Below are 19,014 nucleotides of genomic sequence, written 5' to 3'. Positions count from 1 at the left end.
GCAGAAACGCGAAGTGTCAGTGTTCGCCCTTGCGCAACAGCGAGACAGCATTCTTCACGCCCCTCTAGCGCCTGCTCCTGAACCGCCAGCGGTAGCCACGTCGGTGGAACTACGTGACAGCCCGCCCCCATGGGCACCGTCGAGTGGCGTCATCAACTCCGCGATCGAATGTTCGGCGAAGATGGTCTCCTGGGAATAAGCAGGGGGGCTGGGAGGCACATCTTGGTAAATGGGAGGCGCCTCATTGTCCCAGCTGATCCCGATCCCTGCCCGCTCCGTGAGGATGGTGCCAAAATGCATCCGCAAGATGCGCCCAACGCCCGTGTGTGTCACAAGAGATGGCCTGTTGATAGGGGCCCATTCCTGTGATACCACCATCTCGACCACCAGTTGATGAGTCACCTCGGTCCCGTCACGGCTCTTGCTGTCACACGCGTATTTGGCATTCTTTGCCAAGCTGTAGTCCAGCTCAAGCTCGACAAGGCTGTCTGTGGCGTTTGTGTAGTTGCTCTTCCATCCCGAGAAAAGCGTCTTCTCCCCGATGATGCGGCTCTCCGAGCGAATGACGCCTTTCTTGCTCTGCTGCTCCTCTGCAGCCCCGCCCAGCCTCGGGCTGTGCCGCTCACAGGCCGGTGCAATCGTTCTTGTCGTCTCTTCAAGCTTCCATGTGAGCTTCTTCAACTTCCAGTATTCGATCGTGTTGACCTTCGTGTTTAGTTTTGCGATGCCATCCAGGCGGAGCGCGAGAACGTAGCTGCCGATTGGGTGGATCACGTGGGGATAGTATGCGCTGGCCTTGATATTCGTCGGAGGGAAGACGCGGACAGAGTGGTGCGGCGCCTCGGAAGTCGGGAGGCTGCGCCTGACGTCGACTGTCTTTTCGAACTTGATGGGCGCCAGCGGGCTGAGATCAGCTCTGGGGACAGCCTCGGCCTTGAACTCGTACGAAATCGAGACCAATGGGCCTTCCATGCTGGACGGAAGATGCCCTTCTAGCAACACGGAGAAGGGGAATGAGTGTTCGCCTGTGATTGCTGTCGTGAGTCTCAAAGCTCGGTAGGCAATCGGGGGTGTTAAGACGTACCTTTGGCCATAACTAGCGGATGTTGAAGTAATTCCCACCGCTTCAGCTCCGTACGCTGCGTTGTACAGTCAACGCAGTGGTTCGCAAACGGCCTCTTTTGGGTAACGCGGATGCTGAGGGTGGCATCCAGCGACGCAACCTCCAGGTCCTCTTCCTTGACATTCAGAAACAGCTGCCCCGAGAGCAGCGTACCACTGCTGGTTTGGTGGTCGCCATACATGACAAGAGGCGGCGACTCGAGCTTCCAATAGAGCGCTGCCGGGGAAAAGCTGGGTGGCTCTTTGGTTGAGCGGCCGAAGTGCATGCCGGGAAACGAGAGTCGGTGGTGTTGGTGGTGATCGTCATGTTCCTTGCGTGAAGCCGAGGAAAAGCTGCTTGTCCGCGAATCGGCCATCTTGACGCGCGGGGAATACGGCGGCGCAGGAGCGTTGTCCGAGTTACCTCCGCCGACCAACGCCGAGGATGCCCGTCCGGAGCTCGCAGAGCCCTTGGATACTCTGCTTGGAGAGTATCGCCTCCGCCGGGCACCCGGAGCCTGCTTTTTGGATAGATTCGAAACTTGGGCTTCGATTGAATGTGTTGACGACCGGAAGAAGTCCACAACTCGGTGCGGCATCTTGTCTTGACGAGACGTTCCCTGCCGGTGATGGCGGGGAAATAGCGGGCTAAGACTGATCGGATCGCCTGGCCGCGCCACAATGATGCAGCGCAAAGCTTGGTGCACTCGTGTAAGTGGGGAACGAACTCAACGCTCCCGACACCACAGCACCATCATTTACAGCTCAGAAGTATGTGTGCGGTTGTCGTCAGACCCAAGGAACGGTCGTGGGCTGAGATGGGGGTTTTATAAAAACAACAATATGTCTGGAAGTTTGTGTAAACCCCGGAAAGCGGACGAGATGGTCAGATATAAGGCCGAGGCCGAGGGCGAATGCACTTGCTGGCTCTGAGAGAGCACGAGTTGTGGTGACAAGTTGGTGTCCGTGTAGACTAGGCTGGTGCACGAACAGCGAATTGAACGTGTGGAAATAAGAACCGCGAATCAAGGCAGAAGCTGGAAGGTAAATTGCAAACCAGACTGTATATATATATTTCTCCAGCGAGCATGCAGAGTTCAAGTTTCCATCAGGTAATTATATGTAAGGAGGCCGGCTTTGAGGCCGGGAGTATGGCGCAAGGACCCACCCCGAAGCCCCGCTGGCCGAGCTTTCTGCTTGAAAGCGCACTGTACGGACAAATCCCACGAGGGTCCCCTTCGCCGCCTCCCTGGCGGAAACTGCTCCCCATGTAAAAACAGCTGCACTGCAGCTTGACATCCGGGTACCGGCTCAAGAATTTTTGTCCCACAATTCGAGGAAACTTGCAATTGAGTTTAGAAGTTACCAGCCACATTTGTCGTGAGTTGTGTTCGGCAAGCAGCTACCCAGGTACATACGCAATAACCTGAGCCTACGGCTGAATTTTACTGACCTGGACCTCGGGGGTTCACTTTCAATTCCAAGCAGAACTTGGTACGAATTACATTAACTACTTGAACACCCGTTGCCCGTGGACTGACGTGCAGCTCTTGCATGTCCTCGCCCGAAGGGCCTAGATCCCATCATCGACCCACAGTAAAGCTCAACAAGGGATCGATCCGTCGGGCGCCAAGCCACTGGGAGGTCACAAGGCACATGGGCCCGTGGCGCCTGGAACGCTGGCTGCGACCAACTTTTTTCGAGCCAGGTCACCTGGTGGAGGGAAAGGAAGGAAAACGAGGAAACGGGGCGGAAAATTTTCTTTTGATGACTACTACCTGAGTGCTGCAGTGACATTCGCGGGGCTGTTAATCCGAGACGAGGTTCGCGTCTTCGCCCTGACTGTGAGATGGCGAGGTTCAGAGTTGTCAAAAAACAAATCGCAAGTGAGCGCAGCTGCTTCGTTGAGTTATGACTTGTAACTCATTGTGTCTCGGAATTGGGAACCCACTTCGTACCGACAGCCTTATTCGTATGGTCATCGTTTTCGTTGGTCATTCCTGTGATCGCGAAGGTCGTGCTTCGATTTAGTTACATTGGATATTCCAGGCTGTCAAAATACCCCAGAAATTGAATGCTTAGCCGTTCATCTCGTGACGTTGCCCGTCTGGTATTCCTCGGAGATGGTGTTTTCTCGGGCTCAGTCACCGCGAGCCGTTCTGCAAGGCCTCATGTGCCCAAGACTTCCTGAAATGACGCCTTGTTGGCCCTCATTGGCTAACGACCCGCGTCAGCATCGAACACTGCACTGACAACAGCTGCTCTCGCCTCACATCCAGGGCGTTGGCCCAGGCTCCACTTTCACTCACCATGCCGCTGCCATCGCAGACAGCCGCCCAGGTACATACTTTTCGTTGATCCGTGAACGGTGACCAAAATCCCCGGCGCTCGTGCGGACCCGGCCGCTGTCGTTGCGCTAAATCTCGCCGATCTCGGATGAGTCACCGGGCCGAGTCCGATGCGGCATCTCCGCCATAACCCGGCCCGAGAATCACGACGCCCCTGGAATAAATGTGAACACCCCGACAACTGAGGAAAACCAGTTTCTCGGTCCACACATGTACGAATGCCCCTGCTGAGTACCAAGTTCTATCTGCGTAGAATACTCCCCAGGAGCAAGAGGCGACAAAGAACGAACTGTTCTCGGTTGATCTGTCGAATGTACCAACTTGTAAAGTTACACAGTAGGAACACAAATAACACACAATGGTGGAGCCCGGCCGCCATCCGCGAGTTATTTCCGTCGCATCGGACCCGGAGTGGAGGAGCCTCGGAGCAAAGTCTTTGTTTCAGAGCGAAAAAACCTTTCCTGGCCGGTTAGGGGCGGCTCTAGGGCTGCTCGTTCAGCCCTGCCGACAGTGTGTTTCTCACCGGAGCTAGCTCTCGAAAGAGTTTGTCGGATTTGAGTTTGTTTTTGCGCTCATTCTCGGTGGAGTAGCCAAGGCGTTGCTGGTGGCGAGTGGGTTCGCCATGAATCCGAGTTTAACCTCATGTGCTCTTGCGCGCACCACAGTAAGCGCGAACAGCGTTGGCGGCAGCGTGCCCAAGGTAAGGATAGGTAAGGACGGGAGGTAGGATGATCAACCTAGTTACAGCTGCGTGAAAGATGTTGCCAAACAAGGCGGCCTGTTATATTTCGTGTCGCTTTAACGACTTCCAAAGTCCCCAGGGAAGCTTCCAGCTACTCCTAACCTTGAAAGGGTCGAAATTAGCTCTCTCTAAACGCTGAAGATAGTCTCCAGCTGCGACTGCCTCCAACAACACACTGAACCCACGCTGGATGTCCAACTTCGTGTCCTCGCCGCCATGTACCGCACCGGAATGTGCATGCTCTGGCTCCTCTTGGTGTTCATAGTCGTGCCCAGGTCCATGTCCAGCTTGCAAGTTTTTGAGCATTTCCCGCGCCGTGATTAGGTGGTCATTGGCTCGGGTAGCAACCTGGAAGACAGCATCCTGTAACCCTTCGGCGTTTGGCCCACGGCGGAAAACATCCTCCTCTTTTAGGCCCACCCCGGCCATGACATCGAGCGGGATCAGTAGCGCAGGGCTCCGAGTGCTCCCCACATTGGAGCCCGATGGGCCTTGTATGGGCTGTGAAGGCGCGGCGAGGATTGGGATACCGCGTAGTGACGCGGCGATGCCATATGCCTTGCCAATGTGGCTTGCCAGGTGATCCATGTGCACCGACTGCAGGGGCATCGCCGCAAGCGTCATATACATCAGCGTGGCATACGTATTCTCGGCGTAGTCTTCCAATGCTGTCAAGCTAGTGAAAGGCTTGTTTTCCATGTGTCTCTCCCGCGTGTTGATCAACCGCAAAAGCCAGAACTTGAGAGAGCTTGCGCTGTTAGCACCCATCCGTGCTGTGAGCCTCGTAATAGCGCTATGCAGCAGTATCGAAATGGGCTCCCGCGGCGGGTTGCCGGCGAAGGTGCTGTTGATGGAGTCTCGCCAGAACTGCACCCGGAAACGGCCTATTGCCGGATTTGACACCGTCTCGGGCAGGCGGGCTAGCTCGAGGTTCAGCGTCCGGAGGGCATCGTAAGCATCCTGGGCCGAGCGGGGGATAAAGTGCCGAATGAGATATGCCTCATAGTCGCCATGTCTAAGAGCTCATTAGTTGCATGTTCAAACCTGTCAAAGCATAATGGCGAGGGTGCAGACCTGAGCTGGTTCAGACAGTATTTGCGTGCTTGAGCCACATCCGGCGCTTCTGCACTTGTTGCGAGGCCACGTCGAAACTGACGGGCTCTGCGAGGTGCCTGCTTGAGGCCGTTTCCGACGGCTCGGGTTGAATACATGGGAGGTGAACCTTTAACTTGATAACCCCATCTTTAATTCCGTACTGGCTGACACACCCTCAAGTTCAACAAACCGTGGCGAGCAAAGTGATGCAATGCCAATCAGAGCAGGGCTCTGGTCGGATTTGTGGATCCACGAAAGTCTTGAATTCATTGCTTGCGTCGCGCGGTCACCTGATGGCCGCGACGCCAAAGTTCGCGCTACCCTAACCCGTCGCGTCTCCTGGGACAAGCACCAACGTCCACTCAACCGCAGTACAACCGCCCTCCTATGCCGCCTTGCCCGATGACACCCACGTATCAATGCAATGGACTTCCGTGGCTCTGATGAGCCCCCAATCAAAAGGCGGCGCTTTTTTGCAGAGACGGGTGATGGTGAAACCGTCCCTCCGAGGTCCGATACCGCCCCATCTTCCGACGTCTTCTCCCCGCCCAACGCAACAACGAGACCACCCGACATCGATGCCGATACTTTGCCGAAATCCGATCTCACGGGCTCTCTGGGCTTGCCGTTTCCCGCGAAGTCTTCTTTTCCACAGCGAAATGTCGAAGCAACCGGTTCAACTCCGGTCGTGCCAAGTGGGGGAAGCTCGTGCAACGAGGGTTCAAGTCCCGATGTCTTCGACCAGAGCACATTTGAGACTTTTGTAGGCGAGAGCGTCAAACCCAATGTGATAGCTCTGCTTCGGGAGAACTGCGGCAAAGATTTAGAGCGGGCCATCAATATATACCTCGACGGCACTTGGAAGAGCTTGAAACGAAAGGCGCCGGTTCCAACTCCTACACGTCCTTCAGTTTCGTCCGCAGGACGCCGCAGGCAGGAGGGATCAAGCCCAATTCCTCATCAGCCTTCCGCCCTACGATTGATGCCGGAATCAAGATATATCGGCGCATTCGGCGTCGAAGGGTGGACAACACGGAGCGGGAGCAATCTTTTGAGACACGGTGATACTGTCAAGATTGAGCGCCAAAAGATCCAAATTCCCAAAACAACGTCCCACAAAGGACAGCTCAAGCCTGGGACGGCTCAGCCAACTTATCACGTCAGTGCGGCAGCGGCCAAGAGGGTTGACGTGATCGTTCGCTTTACCGACAGTACTGGCAGGGAAATTGGACGTCTGGCCAAGGATACCGCAAACTGGGTGTCGACATTAATGGATCAGAAAATCTGCGCTTTCGAGGGGACTTGTGTTTACGCCCCCGAGAGACTACGCACCAATGACACGGTCTTCTTGCAGCTTCGCTGCTCGCTGCTGAGGTCGGCCTTTGGCCGAGAATTCCAAGTCGCCGATAACAGGACAACAGGCCGGTTCGAGGAATCCGAGACTTCGGAAGAAAAAGATCTGCGGTTGAGACAGGTGGCACTTGTTAGGCTCTTTCAAGAAATCAATCTTCTTCCAACTAGAGGGAACGCAGCAGTGGCACAGAACCAACGGCAGGGGCTACTAGATGCGGCTGAGATGGCTGAGAGCAAGGAAAAGGAGAACACGAGATCCCAAGGCCAAGACAGTGCTGCTGCGTCTTCTCCGGACGACAACGAAGACGGCGAGGAGCTGGAGCAAGACCAACTAGATGCCCTCTACAAAAAGGCGCAATCATTCGACTTCAGCACCCCGGAAGCAGAGCCTGCTGATACCTTCGGCCTAACACTTCGTCCGTATCAAAAACAATCACTGCACTGGATGATGGCGAAAGAAAGGAACGTCCAGCGCGACGAACGCGAGACGTCGATGCACCCCTTGTGGGAGGAGTACGCATGGCCCACAAAGGACCATGATGACGAGGTCCTTCCAGACGTTGCCGAGCAGCCTGCTTTCTACGTCAATCCGTACTCTGGAGAGCTGTCCCTGCAGTTTCCACGACAAGGGCAACACTGCCTTGGCGGGATTCTGGCCGACGAGATGGGCTTGGGCAAGACGATCCAGATGCTCAGTCTCATACACACACACAAGTCCGATACTGCGATCGCCGCTCGCCAATGCAATCGGACGGTATCGTCGGTCAATCAGCTCCCGCGTCTCCCTTCCCTGCAAGCAAGCGAGACCGTTTCGGATGCCCCATGCACGACCCTGGTTGTTGCGCCCATGTCCCTTCTTGCACAGTGGCAGAGCGAGGCAGAGAACGCTTCCAAAGAGGGCACCCTAAGGTCCATGTTGTACTATGGGAATGAAAAGAACGCCGATCTGCCGTCGCTTTGCTGCGAAGCGAACGCCTCAAACGCCCCCGACATGATCATCACTAGCTACGGTGTGGTACTCTCCGAATTCACTCAGATCGCGTCCAAGAAGAGCGGCAGGGCCGGCAGCCGTGGTCTCTTCTCGTTGAACTTTTTCCGTGTCATATTGGATGAAGCTCATGGCATCAAGAACCGCCAATCAAAAACGGCCAGGGCTTGCTATGAGATCGCCGCAACGCACCGATGGGTGTTGACGGGAACACCTATCGTCAACAAGCTTGAGGACCTCTTCAGTCTCGTTAGATTCCTCAGGGTCGAGCCGTGGAACAATTTCTCCTTCTGGCGAACGTTCATCACGGTACCATTCGAATCCAAAAACTACATGCGGGCGTTAGACGTTGTCCAAACTGTCCTGGAGCCTCTCGTCATGAGAAGGACGAAGGATATGAGAACGCCGGACGGGAAGGCCTTGGTGGCTCTCCCGCCCAAGCAAGTCCAGATCCTAGACATTGAACTCTCCAAAGCCGAGCGCGATGTTTACGACTACATATTCACCAAAGCAAAACGTACCTTCTTAGCCAATGTCGAGGCCGGCACCGTCATGAAAGCCTTTACCAGCATTTTTGCACAGATTCTCCGACTTCGCCAGTCGTGCTGCCACCCTGTCCTTGTCCGCAATCAGGAGATTGTAGCCGAGGAAGACGAAGCCGGAGCTGCCGCAGATGCCGCAGCCGGGCTCGCGGACGATATGGACCTCCATTCTCTCATAGAGCGTTTCACCGCCACAACGGATGATGCGGCGAGCACCAATGCCTTCGGTGCTCACGTTCTCGGCCAAATCCGAGACGAGGCCGCTAACGAGTGTCCCATTTGTGCCGAGGAGCCGATGGTTGACCAAACCGTGACCGGATGCTGGCATTCCGCCTGCAAAAACTGCTTGTTGGACTACATCAAACACCAGACTGATCACCATGAGGTCCCCCGTTGCTTTCATTGCCGCGAGGTCATTAATTCGCGCGACCTGTTCGAAGTGGTCCGGCATGACGACGACCCAGATGTTGCCGAAGTCGGCCAGGCGCCGCGCGTCACTCTCCAGCGGCTTGGAGTTGGCAACTCCTCCGCAAAGATCGTTGCGCTAATCAACCAACTCCGTGAACTCCGCAAGGAAAACCCAACCATGAAATCAGTCGTATTCAGTCAGTTCACGTCTTTTCTCACCCTCCTCGAACCGGCTCTCTCGCGAGCCAACATGCATTTCGTCCGGCTAGATGGATCCGTGGCTCAGAAAGCTCGCGCTGCCGTCCTTGATGAGTTCAAAGAATCCAAGAAGTTCACCATTCTCCTCCTCAGCCTCAAAGCCGGCGGTGTTGGCCTCAACCTGACGAGTGCTAAACGGGTGTACATGATGGACCCCTGGTGGAGCTTCGCTATTGAGGCTCAGGCTATTGATCGAGTCCATCGTATGGGCCAGGACGAGGAAGTAAAGGTCTTTCGATTCATTGTACAAGACAGTGTTGAGCAACGTATGCTCAAAATACAGGACCGAAAGAAGTTCATGTACGTTCCTTTACCCCCTCGGTCAAAATCTGTTAATTGATGTGCTAACATATTGATCGCAGTGCGACATCACTTGGTATGATGTCTGACGAAGATAAAAAAATGCAACGGATCGAGGATATTCGAGACCTTCTAAGTTAGCAAGGAGCGGATAACAACACGTAATCAAAACAGCATATCTCACGACACCGATTATTATAACTCCCCTCGTATGAGTACATGTTTTGGTAGAGGGGAAGGTGAAAACATGCTGTCGGGTAACAGCACGGGCAAATGGCCTCCCTTGGCGTGATTCGGATGGCCGCAGCCGCGTTGTTGGGCTGCGGCCCGAGAGAGGACAGGTAGATAAACAGACGGTACACGGAGAGATAAATGCCAACCGGGGGTGGTCATGCCTAAAATAGACTCTGGTTGCTCTGCGACACAACCCACGAAGACCAAGATCGCGCTACACACACTTCGGGTTACACACAGACGTAGAAAAGCAAATACAGACCATCCAACCTCGGACTAGACTAGATTCCAGCAACGCGTAAGACTGAAAAGGTAGGCGATGCCCAACCTACAAATGACCCCGCGTAAACAACACCCGGCTAACAGAGAGTCAAGGCAGTACGCTAAGTGGACTTTACCTCTGACCTTTGTATAGTTTTGCTACTCGATCATCCATGCTCCCACGTTGTAAACTTCTGAAACGTGCGTTCAAGAACGAGGGGGATGGGAAACACTGCGAATACATTAGGTTTTTTTCGTGTGGAAATGCCCCGTATCTTGTGGTTTACTCTTTGAGCCTCGACCATGGTAAGGAATGATGGGTATGTTGTCGGCCCCCGTCAACGCCGGCGGCAGATATGACGGGTCCGGCTGTTCCACAAACACAGCCAGGTCGATTCCCGGTCTACGATTCACGTTAGATGCTGAGAATTACATCGACGAGCAAACGACCATACCTTTGGCATATGTATGAATGTGTTGTATGCTTGTTGATGCAGTTTCGAGGTTGTTGTCTAGACGTTTTGTAAAAGCAAGGCTGGTTCAGACATCCCGCATGTACTGCGCCGGTTTAGAGTTTAAGCTCCTCTACGCCAGCGAGTATGGCGTATCTGACTATGCCTTGTTCCCGCTCGGCCGTTTTGTGAAAGCGCTCGTATGCGGATTTGAGCTCCGCATCCTCACCAGAGACAAGGTTTCGGAATGCCTTAACTGCGAAATTCATTAGAATATGCTGAACAAAATTAAACACATCCATGTACGCTGTCGAGATGGGAAAAGTTATAAAGAAACATATTCACCGATTCGTTTCCTCCGCGTGTATTTCGTGTAGATGCCGTAGAGGACTAGGACTGATCGGGAGACCTCTGTCAGGGCGACCTCTAACTCCGGTATTGCTGGGGTATTATTATGTTCTAAAGTTTTCACCCGGTGGAGGTACGAGTTCAAATCGTCAAAGAACCCTGTAATCTTGTCGTAGTCTGAAGATACGGTATCTGCAGTCTGCGGAAGTGTCAGTAGTGGCGTGGCGAAACGACCTAGGATTGTAAGATGGTCATACCTTGATGAAATATTTAATGGCAGCAAAGATGACGTCGCTTGGAGGGGAAACCTATTCCGTCACGTTGGTCAGAGGACAGCAATAACTGGGTTGTGTAATTTGTGGTTGCTTACAGCTTTAGTCGCCCAAGCGACTATATTGCCCAGCATCTCGATTGGGGCCAGGCTCTGTTGCACGAAGGTCCTGAACTTGTCCAACTTGGAGCCGTTATGTGGGACCCACTCCAAGGACCATCTCGCGCAAGTATCGCAGCGCCTAGCATTATGCGGAGGCGGATAGCTTAATGGTTCTCGGGGTGTTAGAGGGAGTGTAGGGATCACTTCCAATCAACTCACAAACCCCGTGGTTTGCGTGCAGCCTCACGTACTGTCCATTCCCACATTCGGTTTCATTTGGGAATGTCGGGACTGCCCGTTTCACGTGTGTCGTGATTGCAAGGACAAGCGTTGCAAGGAGACAAAGAAGGCAGCATGATTGCGAGTGCTTCCCGGGGACGGAACAGTGTTGGTCTTTCTGGGAGCTGATACAGAAGAACTGACAACTGTGGAACGTTGGCTAAGCTTGAGCAGAGGGGGCGACCCCGCTCAGATTGCGGAGCGTCGTCAAGTTAGCCGGATTCCAAGATTGGTCGGTACATAACATGTTGATTTTTCATCCACCATACTGCTGCTGCTGCCAACGTTCGTCTTAGTAATAATACCACCAGACACCCGGAACCCCATCTCTTTCTAGAACCTTCCAGGAAGGATCGGATTGGCGATGCAGGTAACTCTTCCATTCGTACCAAGCCCAGAGAAGCTCCGTAGGACCGAGCCTGAACCAGCCTCGAAATCCAGGAGGAGAAAATTGACTCTCGTCTCGGGTCATATACCCCGTATCCAGCATCCAAAGCCACGCTTTCTTACCCATACGCAGGTATTTGAGCCATTCTTCCCTATCCACTGCCGTCCTCAGCGGGGGCGTCTCGTCGGGTAGTTCCTCAATCAGCGAACGCAAGCACTCCTCGTCAACCACAAGGACACTGCGAAATCTCGGGTCGTCATGGCTCTCGTTGGGCTCAAGGGCGGGACCAAGATCTGGATCGTCGTCGTTGTCGTCGTCGTTGTCGTCGTCGTCATGATTCAGCGGAAGGTCTGGCTGCACGCCCACGCTAACCAACCACTCCCGGAAGTAGTCCCTGAGCTTGGCGAAACCCTCGGCGTCCGACTGAATCCCCGCAAGCCTGTCCTTGTCCTCTATCATGTCGCAATAGAACCTCTTTGCCAATTCCTCGTTGGGCTCCCCGTCGGTCACGGCCTTGCTTTCATACGCCTGTCCGTATTTCGGAAACCTGCCCTGGTGGGGGCTATAGCGTGCCCACGCGTCCAGCCGTCGCATGGCGATGGGGAATAGAGCGTCCGATTCGGGCGTGTAGACTGTCCGCAGGATGGTGAATCCCCACAGGTGCTGGGCGTAGGTCGTGTGGCGGCTAGCTCCAAGGGCCTCGAGGCGGAGGGCGGTTTCGTTGTCGCGCGTTTTGGGCCGGCGCGGATAGAAGAGCGACCTGGGAACCGGGGGAAAGGCTGGAGCCGCCATTTTTTGGGAGACGTTTGAATGTTTATGTAGGGGATTTCGTCAAGTCTTTTGATGCAAAGGTGCGTATGTACGACTCGAAGTTAGCAGCAGCCAGAAAATTGTGTAAAAGGGGAGGGTTTCCCGGGAAGAGCGAGGAGGGGTGAAGCGCAGTTTATTTCCGGTGGAGGTGTGCTGGTCACTGTTGTCTTACGATGCTTGTCATGATTTACTTCGTGACTGCCCCGGGCCGCATTCCTCATCGAATCCTAGTACGAAATCAATTTGAGGAGGTACCTGAATCTCAACAAAGGGCTCTGGGTTCGGACAAACAACTTCCCCGCTTTCGCGGCAGGCATGGACTCGCTGTCCTGATCCGAACCGAACATCAATCAAACTCACCGAGAAGCGGATATTTTCATCAGGAAAGCAACCTAATAGACTAAACCCAGCATGGCCAAGCTCAAACCTACTCTCACTCTCATGGAGATGGAGGACGAGATGGGGTATAAAGTCGATGCACTAGATCGCCCGGATGAGGCCGAGAAGCGCTTTTATTCCGATCTCACGCCGGTCCCTGACAATACATATGGACTGACCGAGAAAGATTACCAGGAGTTCGTGAAAAGAAAGCACGACAAAAACAGCGGCAAAGCCGCTGGTGAGGTTCTGCTGAAGGCCGGTCAGAACGAGGCAAGCACATTTGCCTAGTGCGACATTAGTTTCCCATCTAATGTTAATCGCAGATTACTGGGAGCGCTGAGAACAGGACCATACTCACACATAAGAACACCAGCGGATTCTATAGGTTCACTGTAGATATCTGCTATGGGGTTGGATTCAACTTGCCACTTCTCCTCACCGAGGCTGAAGTAGTTCGGACCTTCTCAGTTGCGAAGGTATGCTTGGGAACAATTCCATTGAACAATATAATGACAGTTATGCTGTAGTTACTGCGCGAGACAACTCCAAGTGTGAACCGGGGGTTCTTCGACCTTCCCCGAGAAATACGTGATAAGATTTACATCTTTGCGATTCCCAGGGGGGAATGGAGAATCACAAACATCGACAAATTCGAACAAGACAATCTCATTAGGGGCATCGGCGACCCCAGCGGTTTCTACTATCCACTCAGCAAGAGTTTGGTGGTTTTAAGAGTTAACAAACAGATGCGACTAGAAGCGTTGCCTTTTGCGTATCGGAGGACGACTTTCATCTGGGATGACCTAGACGACGTCATCAAGTTCCTTGTCGCGATTGGACAAGTTGGCCGCGATAATATCGAGTCTCTGCAGTTTCCTTGGGAAAGCAGAACCGACATGGAATTCACGTGGGAAGGTTTTCTGGACTCTGAGCTTCCTTGGAGATTGCCCGTCCTACACGCCTCCGAATGTGTCCAGCTGCTGAGGCGGTGCAAGAGACTCAAACACTTGCGTCTTTGCTTTGAGGAGGACTTGATTCTCAGCATGCAGCCTGACGCTTTCATGGCTGATTCCGGAATTGGAGAGCTTTGTTCCATACAAGGGATCACGCAGCTTGAGATTTGGGACCTTGGGAATAGCTCCCTAGAGCACTGCCGCATCGCTAAGTTGTTGAGAGAGAAGATAGAGGGCGCTAAGGAGGAAGAGACTGGGCACGAATCGTCAAGTTGTGGGGCAATATAAACCTATCCCTCCGGGGCTGTTCGGGGCTTTAGGCGGTTGATCGTCTGCGTAACCATTGCTGCTTCCATCTTCTTGCTAGATTTTGGCTGTGGGTTTTCCAACACCCACGTCCCCTCCTCCCCACAATTCTTTGTTTACGTACAAACAGAGTTGAAATGTCGCTTAAGAATGGGAGCAAGGACGTCCTTTACTATCTACCTATTAGTTACTATATATCTAATTCTTATTTACTTCTAATTTAACTAAGCTCTTTTTCACACCTAAGTTCAGAATGAATTTATTATATATTACTTATTCTCCTAAATTCTATAATGGTTTAGACTATATATATTATAATACTCTAACCTAACTATATATTAATATAACTCTAATACTAACAAAGTTAATAATAATAACTTTAAATAATAGTTTAATAGGATTAAGACTATAATTAAGGAAATAGTATAGTAGGTTAAAGGCTCTATTATTATTACTACGATTACAACTATATTTATTAATCTCTTAAGTAAGGTTAGTACCTTAGAAATTAAAGATAGTATAGCTTAATGTAAGAAACAGTATTATAAGATTACTAAGCTATCTAGCTTTAAGTATATTAAGTAAGAGAAGATAGAGTTCCTTAATTGTTAAGGGCCGGGCTGTACCCGGCTAATAGGAGGTTAGGAGCTGTGTCCTGACCGTCCCGCGTCTGGTGCGGGTCCGGGGCGGAACCGTACCGGGTCCACCCAGGTTACGTGCCGGAGGTCACACAAGAAGGAAATCCCGCACCAGGGATATGTAAAATATCTTTTCCCTCCTTAAGCTTTCAGAATAGAACATTGTATACCTATCTGCAGTTGCTATAGGGCTAGTACCTTACATTAATATATATACCTATAGCTTTATATTAAGTTTAACTAGTTTAATTTAAAGGTACTTAATAGAACTACTATAAGAATATTAAGAATATAAGTATTAGAAGGAGACCCTTACTATTTCTAAATTGTCTGTTACCTTTAAAGGTAGTTTTATAAAGATCTAGAGAGTATTTCTACTAGATTATATAAACTTAAGGTAATTACAATATATATATTAAGGTTCCCTTAATAAGATAGCTAATAAACTTTAGATAGAAAGAAGAATAATAATATAAAGAAAGTTAATAATAATGTTTAAAGCTAATCTCTTAGTCTAGAGAGGAAAGAACTAGATATATAAAAATAATAGGAACTGTAAAAGAGAAAAAAGGGTATTACTATGCTTCTTCTTTAGTTTAAGATAGCTTAACAATAGATTCCTACTATTACTTTCATGTTAAAGAGACTTCTTTAATATCCTTGCTATCTATTAAACCTAGAACAATCTACATAACCTCCTTTCCTCTAATGCCCTAGCCTAGCTATATAACTATATAGTAGCTATTTTCCTTTTTACTCTCTACCTTTCCGATCTCTTATATATATATAATTAGTTTAACTTCTAGTATCTCTTTTTCCTTAGTTATAATTTTACTACATCCTACTTTCTCTACCTGCCTCTACCTAGATATTCTCAAGTTTAAAGAACCTTTTAAGTCTATTTAGTGAATAATAGATTATAATAGAATTAGTATTTAGTATCTTAAGGAAGTAAATAAATTAATTATTAATATAGTAGATATAATATACCCTATTCTACTAACATTTTAGCTTATATATTAAGTTTAAGATTAGAGGAGAAGTTATTATTACTATACCTTTTTCTTTTCTTTCTCTATCTATATAGATATAGCTAAATCCTATTATATAACCTACTACCTTAGAATAATACTCTAAATTAAGCTAATATAGTTATAGTTATATAATGTTATAGATAGCCTCCTTAAATAGGTATAGTCTTCAAATACTACTAATCTCTATATTATTAGGAGGAAGACCTATTATATTACTAACTTCTTTCTCCTAAACCTTCTTTAATTTCAATAATTTAAAGCAATCTAAGTACTTCTAACAATAGCCTATAGTACTAATAGTACTAAATAATACATTGAAGCTATAATTACTATAGGAGATCCTAATTATCTACTAAGCTAACCTTTATAATACTATTTAATCTAATAATTATAATAAAGCTATTTCAATAACTATAGTAGTAGTATTTCAATAACTATAATAGGGCTATTTTAATAACTATAAGAAGGCTACTTAATAGCTATAATAAAGCTACTATATTATCTATCTATAGTAGGGGTATTTTAACAACTATAGAAGGCTTAGATAGTAGATAGATAGTTAGCTTTATAAAGGTAGTTTATAAGGGTATAAATTAGGGTAATATTAGCTAACTAGAGAGAGTTATATATATATTAAAATTTAAGTAGATAAGGCCCTATAGTATATATACTAACAGAGCTTATAATATACTTTAAGAAAGTAATATATAATACTATTACTTAGCTACTAGCAGTAATTATAGGGCCTAGGCCCTATAGCAGTGGATAATTTAGTAGATAGACTACTATTATTTTGGGAATACCTCTGTATTTGCTATCTTAACTACTAGAGTTAGAGTTACTACTTCCTTTTTATATACCTACCGACCGGGTTATAGTACCGATTTCGGCCTAGTGGTCTTAGGGGTAAAAAGCTAAATCCTATAAAACTCATTTTAATATAAAAGACTAAAAATAGGCTCACCTGCTCGCAGCCACATCCGGAAGTACCTAGGCCCACTTATACTACTACCTTAAAAACCGGTATAGGGTAAGCTAGTTAAGGCTAAGCAGTATAGAGTAGGCCGCTTAGGAGCTAACTACCGGTGTAGAGTAGGTTGCTTGGGATGCCAAGAGGTGTAGGGTAGGCCGGTTGGGAATAACTAGGTGTAGGGTAGCTCGCTTAGGGATCTAGGTGTAGGGTAGGTGTAGGGTAGCCTGATTTAGGAGAAACCAGTACTTAGTGAAAAGAAGAACTAACCTTCTTTAAACTAAGATAACTAGCTACCTAGTAATTGTACTGCTACAACTAAAATACCAGTATATAGCTATAGGCTATATAAATTCAATTACAGTACTGTAGAGCCCCCCAGATAGCTACAGCACTAGTAATCTAAACTCTAGAATTCAATAATATATATTTTTATTCTAGGAGAAATAGTATATTATAATACTAATATATTTAATTAAACTATATCTAGTATTTAGGTATAGTAACTTTTATAGTAGTAGTATAGGTATATTACCTCTATAAAACGGGGCATTTTATAGTGTTTAAATACTCTATCTATTTAAGGAAGGTATATACTATATATATTATAAAGGAAAAGAGATAGTACTGTTAATAATAGCCTTCTTATAGTAGTTTAGTCTATATATATAGTATAATAAAAGTAGCCTTTACTAATCCTTCTCTATTCATTTAGTTATCCTTACTAGTAAAGCTATAATAGGAATATAGTGTTATTTATTATTATTTTTAGCCTGAGAGCTATATAATAAAATCGATATATATTAGACTTTTAGGTAATATAGGAGATTATTTACTTCTTTCTTATATTCTAATCCTCTATTATTAACTATATAAAGTAGCAAACCCTAATAGGGGAAAGTCTTATACTCTAGGAATATCTAGGTTCTTTAGAAATTAGCTAATATTGCTAAAGGGACCCTTTTCTATATAGGTATATTTATAAGAAGGTAGTATTTCTATTAATAATTATAAGGATAGAGAGGCCCTTTTTAAATTAATATTAAGATATAATTTACTATCTTATTATAATATAGTAGCTAAGCTAGCTATCTAGAATATATAACTATAGATATTATCTTAGAACCTAAACTCTTCTCTAAGTAAATGAAACTACTAGCTTGCCTTAACTACCATTTTAGATTATAGATTTAAAGGTTTACTATACTTAGCTAGGAACCTTTAATAATATTAGATACTTTTAGCTAATATAATATAGAAGAAAATAGTAGTAAATAAAGTCTACCTAGTGAATTTACTACTATTAAATATATTAACTTCTAAGTATAATTAGATATAGAGAGTAAAGGTATTAGCTATAACTATAGTAAAAGTATAGCCTAGGCTAGAATGTAATGATTATATACTATCTAAGGTCTCTAATATAAAGTATAGATTATAGTTTATAAATAAAGGATAAGAAGTAATAATTGAATAGATCCTTATAAAAAAGGAGAGGAAGCCTTTATATTCTATATAATTATAAACCTACTCTACCTTAGCAATTTACTACATATACATATATCTTTCTAGAAGTAGTACCATAGAAGATATATACTATATAATATATAGCATAGTAAATTACATATAATTACATATATTATAATGTTAGAGTCTCTACTTTAATATATAGTAAGCTTCTATAGTTAAGATAATAATATAGGATAATTAAAGAAGTATATAGTAGCTATATTAATAATTAGTTCCTAGTTATATTCTTTATAACTACTATAAAGTATATATATATAATACTTTAAGCTTTTATTAAACTAAAGTTTAAAAACTCTAATATCTTTATTGGATTAAGTTTTACTTCTTCTATTATTAGGATTTAATTAATACCCTTACTATTATAAATTAAATAAGCTTGCTATTTACTAGTCTGAACTCTATCCTCTATCTAGTTGCTTAATTTATATAATATCTCTATACTTATACTAGAATACTATAAATATAGCTAACTATCCCTACTATTATATATAACATTAATTAATATAATCTCTAAATTTAATAATAATTACTCTATTTACTATTTTAAACATTTTAAAGAGTCTTAACATAATAAGAGGGAGAGAATAAGTAAGAGAGAGAAGCTTTATAAAACCTATATAGTTACTATATATCTCCTATAGCAGGTGCTATTAAACTAGAGATTTACTAACCTTGTTCTTATAAATAGATTAACTTATTTAAAGGTAAATAGTAAGAGCCCTAGCTCTATAAGGTACTTCTATTATCTTTATAAGTAGCTCTTTAATAGAGGAACCTCTACTCTTTATTAGGCATATAATTATATTTCTATAGTTATAGACCTTCTCTTAGTATAATAATAGTAAGTAATCTAGTTATAAGAACTTTAAACCTATCTTTATATATTTCTATTATATCTCTATACTCTTTAAGTTTAGTTAGA

At 46.9% G+C, this 19,014-nt stretch overlaps 5 protein-coding genes across 5 annotated transcripts; 2 read left to right on the top strand and 3 right to left on the bottom strand.

Moving 5' to 3' along the window:
- Positions 1-54: 54 nt before the first annotated feature.
- Positions 55-1,478, bottom strand: B0H64DRAFT_321664 (uncharacterized protein; the record flags this gene model as incomplete). The annotated part of the gene is made up of 2 exons (XM_062800530.1): positions 55-1,025; positions 1,085-1,478. The coding sequence occupies 2 exons, from the start codon at positions 1,476-1,478 to the stop codon at positions 55-57; spliced, it is 1,365 nt and encodes a 454-aa protein (XP_062659853.1).
- Positions 1,479-4,037: 2,559 nt separating this feature from the next.
- B0H64DRAFT_168293 (Squalene/phytoene synthase) lies at positions 4,038-5,532 on the bottom strand. The gene is made up of 2 exons (XM_062798718.1): positions 5,266-5,532; positions 4,038-5,206 (listed from the first exon to the last, which is right to left on the bottom strand). The coding sequence occupies exons 1-2, from the start codon at positions 5,400-5,402 to the stop codon at positions 4,231-4,233; spliced, it is 1,113 nt and encodes a 370-aa protein (XP_062659852.1). The 5' UTR covers positions 5,403-5,532; the 3' UTR covers positions 4,038-4,230.
- Positions 5,533-6,268: 736 nt separating this feature from the next.
- On the top strand, positions 6,269-9,276 carry B0H64DRAFT_417784 (SNF2 family N-terminal domain-containing protein; the record flags this gene model as incomplete). The annotated part of the gene is made up of 2 exons (XM_062805266.1): positions 6,269-9,135; positions 9,198-9,276. 2 exons carry the CDS (start codon positions 6,269-6,271, stop codon positions 9,274-9,276), a joined length of 2,946 nt encoding a protein of 981 aa, XP_062659851.1.
- Positions 9,277-10,198: 922 nt separating this feature from the next.
- On the bottom strand, positions 10,199-12,262 carry B0H64DRAFT_374434 (uncharacterized protein; the record flags this gene model as incomplete). Its single annotated transcript, XM_062802335.1, has 6 exons — positions 10,199-10,338; positions 10,428-10,629; positions 10,688-10,738; positions 10,801-10,921; positions 11,023-11,053; positions 11,593-12,262. The coding sequence occupies 6 exons, from the start codon at positions 12,260-12,262 to the stop codon at positions 10,199-10,201; spliced, it is 1,215 nt and encodes a 404-aa protein (XP_062659850.1).
- A 429-nt stretch (positions 12,263-12,691) lies between these two features.
- On the top strand, positions 12,692-14,579 carry B0H64DRAFT_374433 (uncharacterized protein; the record flags this gene model as incomplete). The annotated part of the gene is made up of 7 exons (XM_062802334.1): positions 12,692-12,899; positions 13,058-13,137; positions 13,189-13,880; positions 14,345-14,348; positions 14,439-14,449; positions 14,487-14,501; positions 14,558-14,579. 7 exons carry the CDS (start codon positions 12,692-12,694, stop codon positions 14,577-14,579), a joined length of 1,032 nt encoding a protein of 343 aa, XP_062659849.1.
- Positions 14,580-19,014: the final 4,435 nt, after the last annotated feature.

The sequence above is a fragment of the Chaetomium fimeti genome (assembly GCF_033439085.1).
Source record: "Chaetomium fimeti strain CBS 168.71 chromosome Unknown B0H64scaffold_4, whole genome shotgun sequence".
NCBI lineage: Eukaryota > Fungi > Ascomycota > Sordariomycetes > Sordariales > Chaetomiaceae > Chaetomium > Chaetomium fimeti.
Note: the sequence above shows the minus strand (reverse complement) of the source record. Positions and strands in the feature narration are given on the sequence as shown.

What these genes read in the sequence shown, in the direction of transcription:
- B0H64DRAFT_168293 (XM_062798718.1), bottom strand. Translation starts at nt 5,402, where the DNA reads ATGTATTCAACCCGAGCCGTCGGAAACGGCCTCAAGCAGGCACCTCGC. An exon ending in TACTGTCTGAACCAGCTCAG is followed by an intron (nt 5,207 to 5,265) that starts GTCTGCACCCTC and finishes ATGAGCTCTTAG; the next exon opens with ACATGGCGACTATGAGGCAT.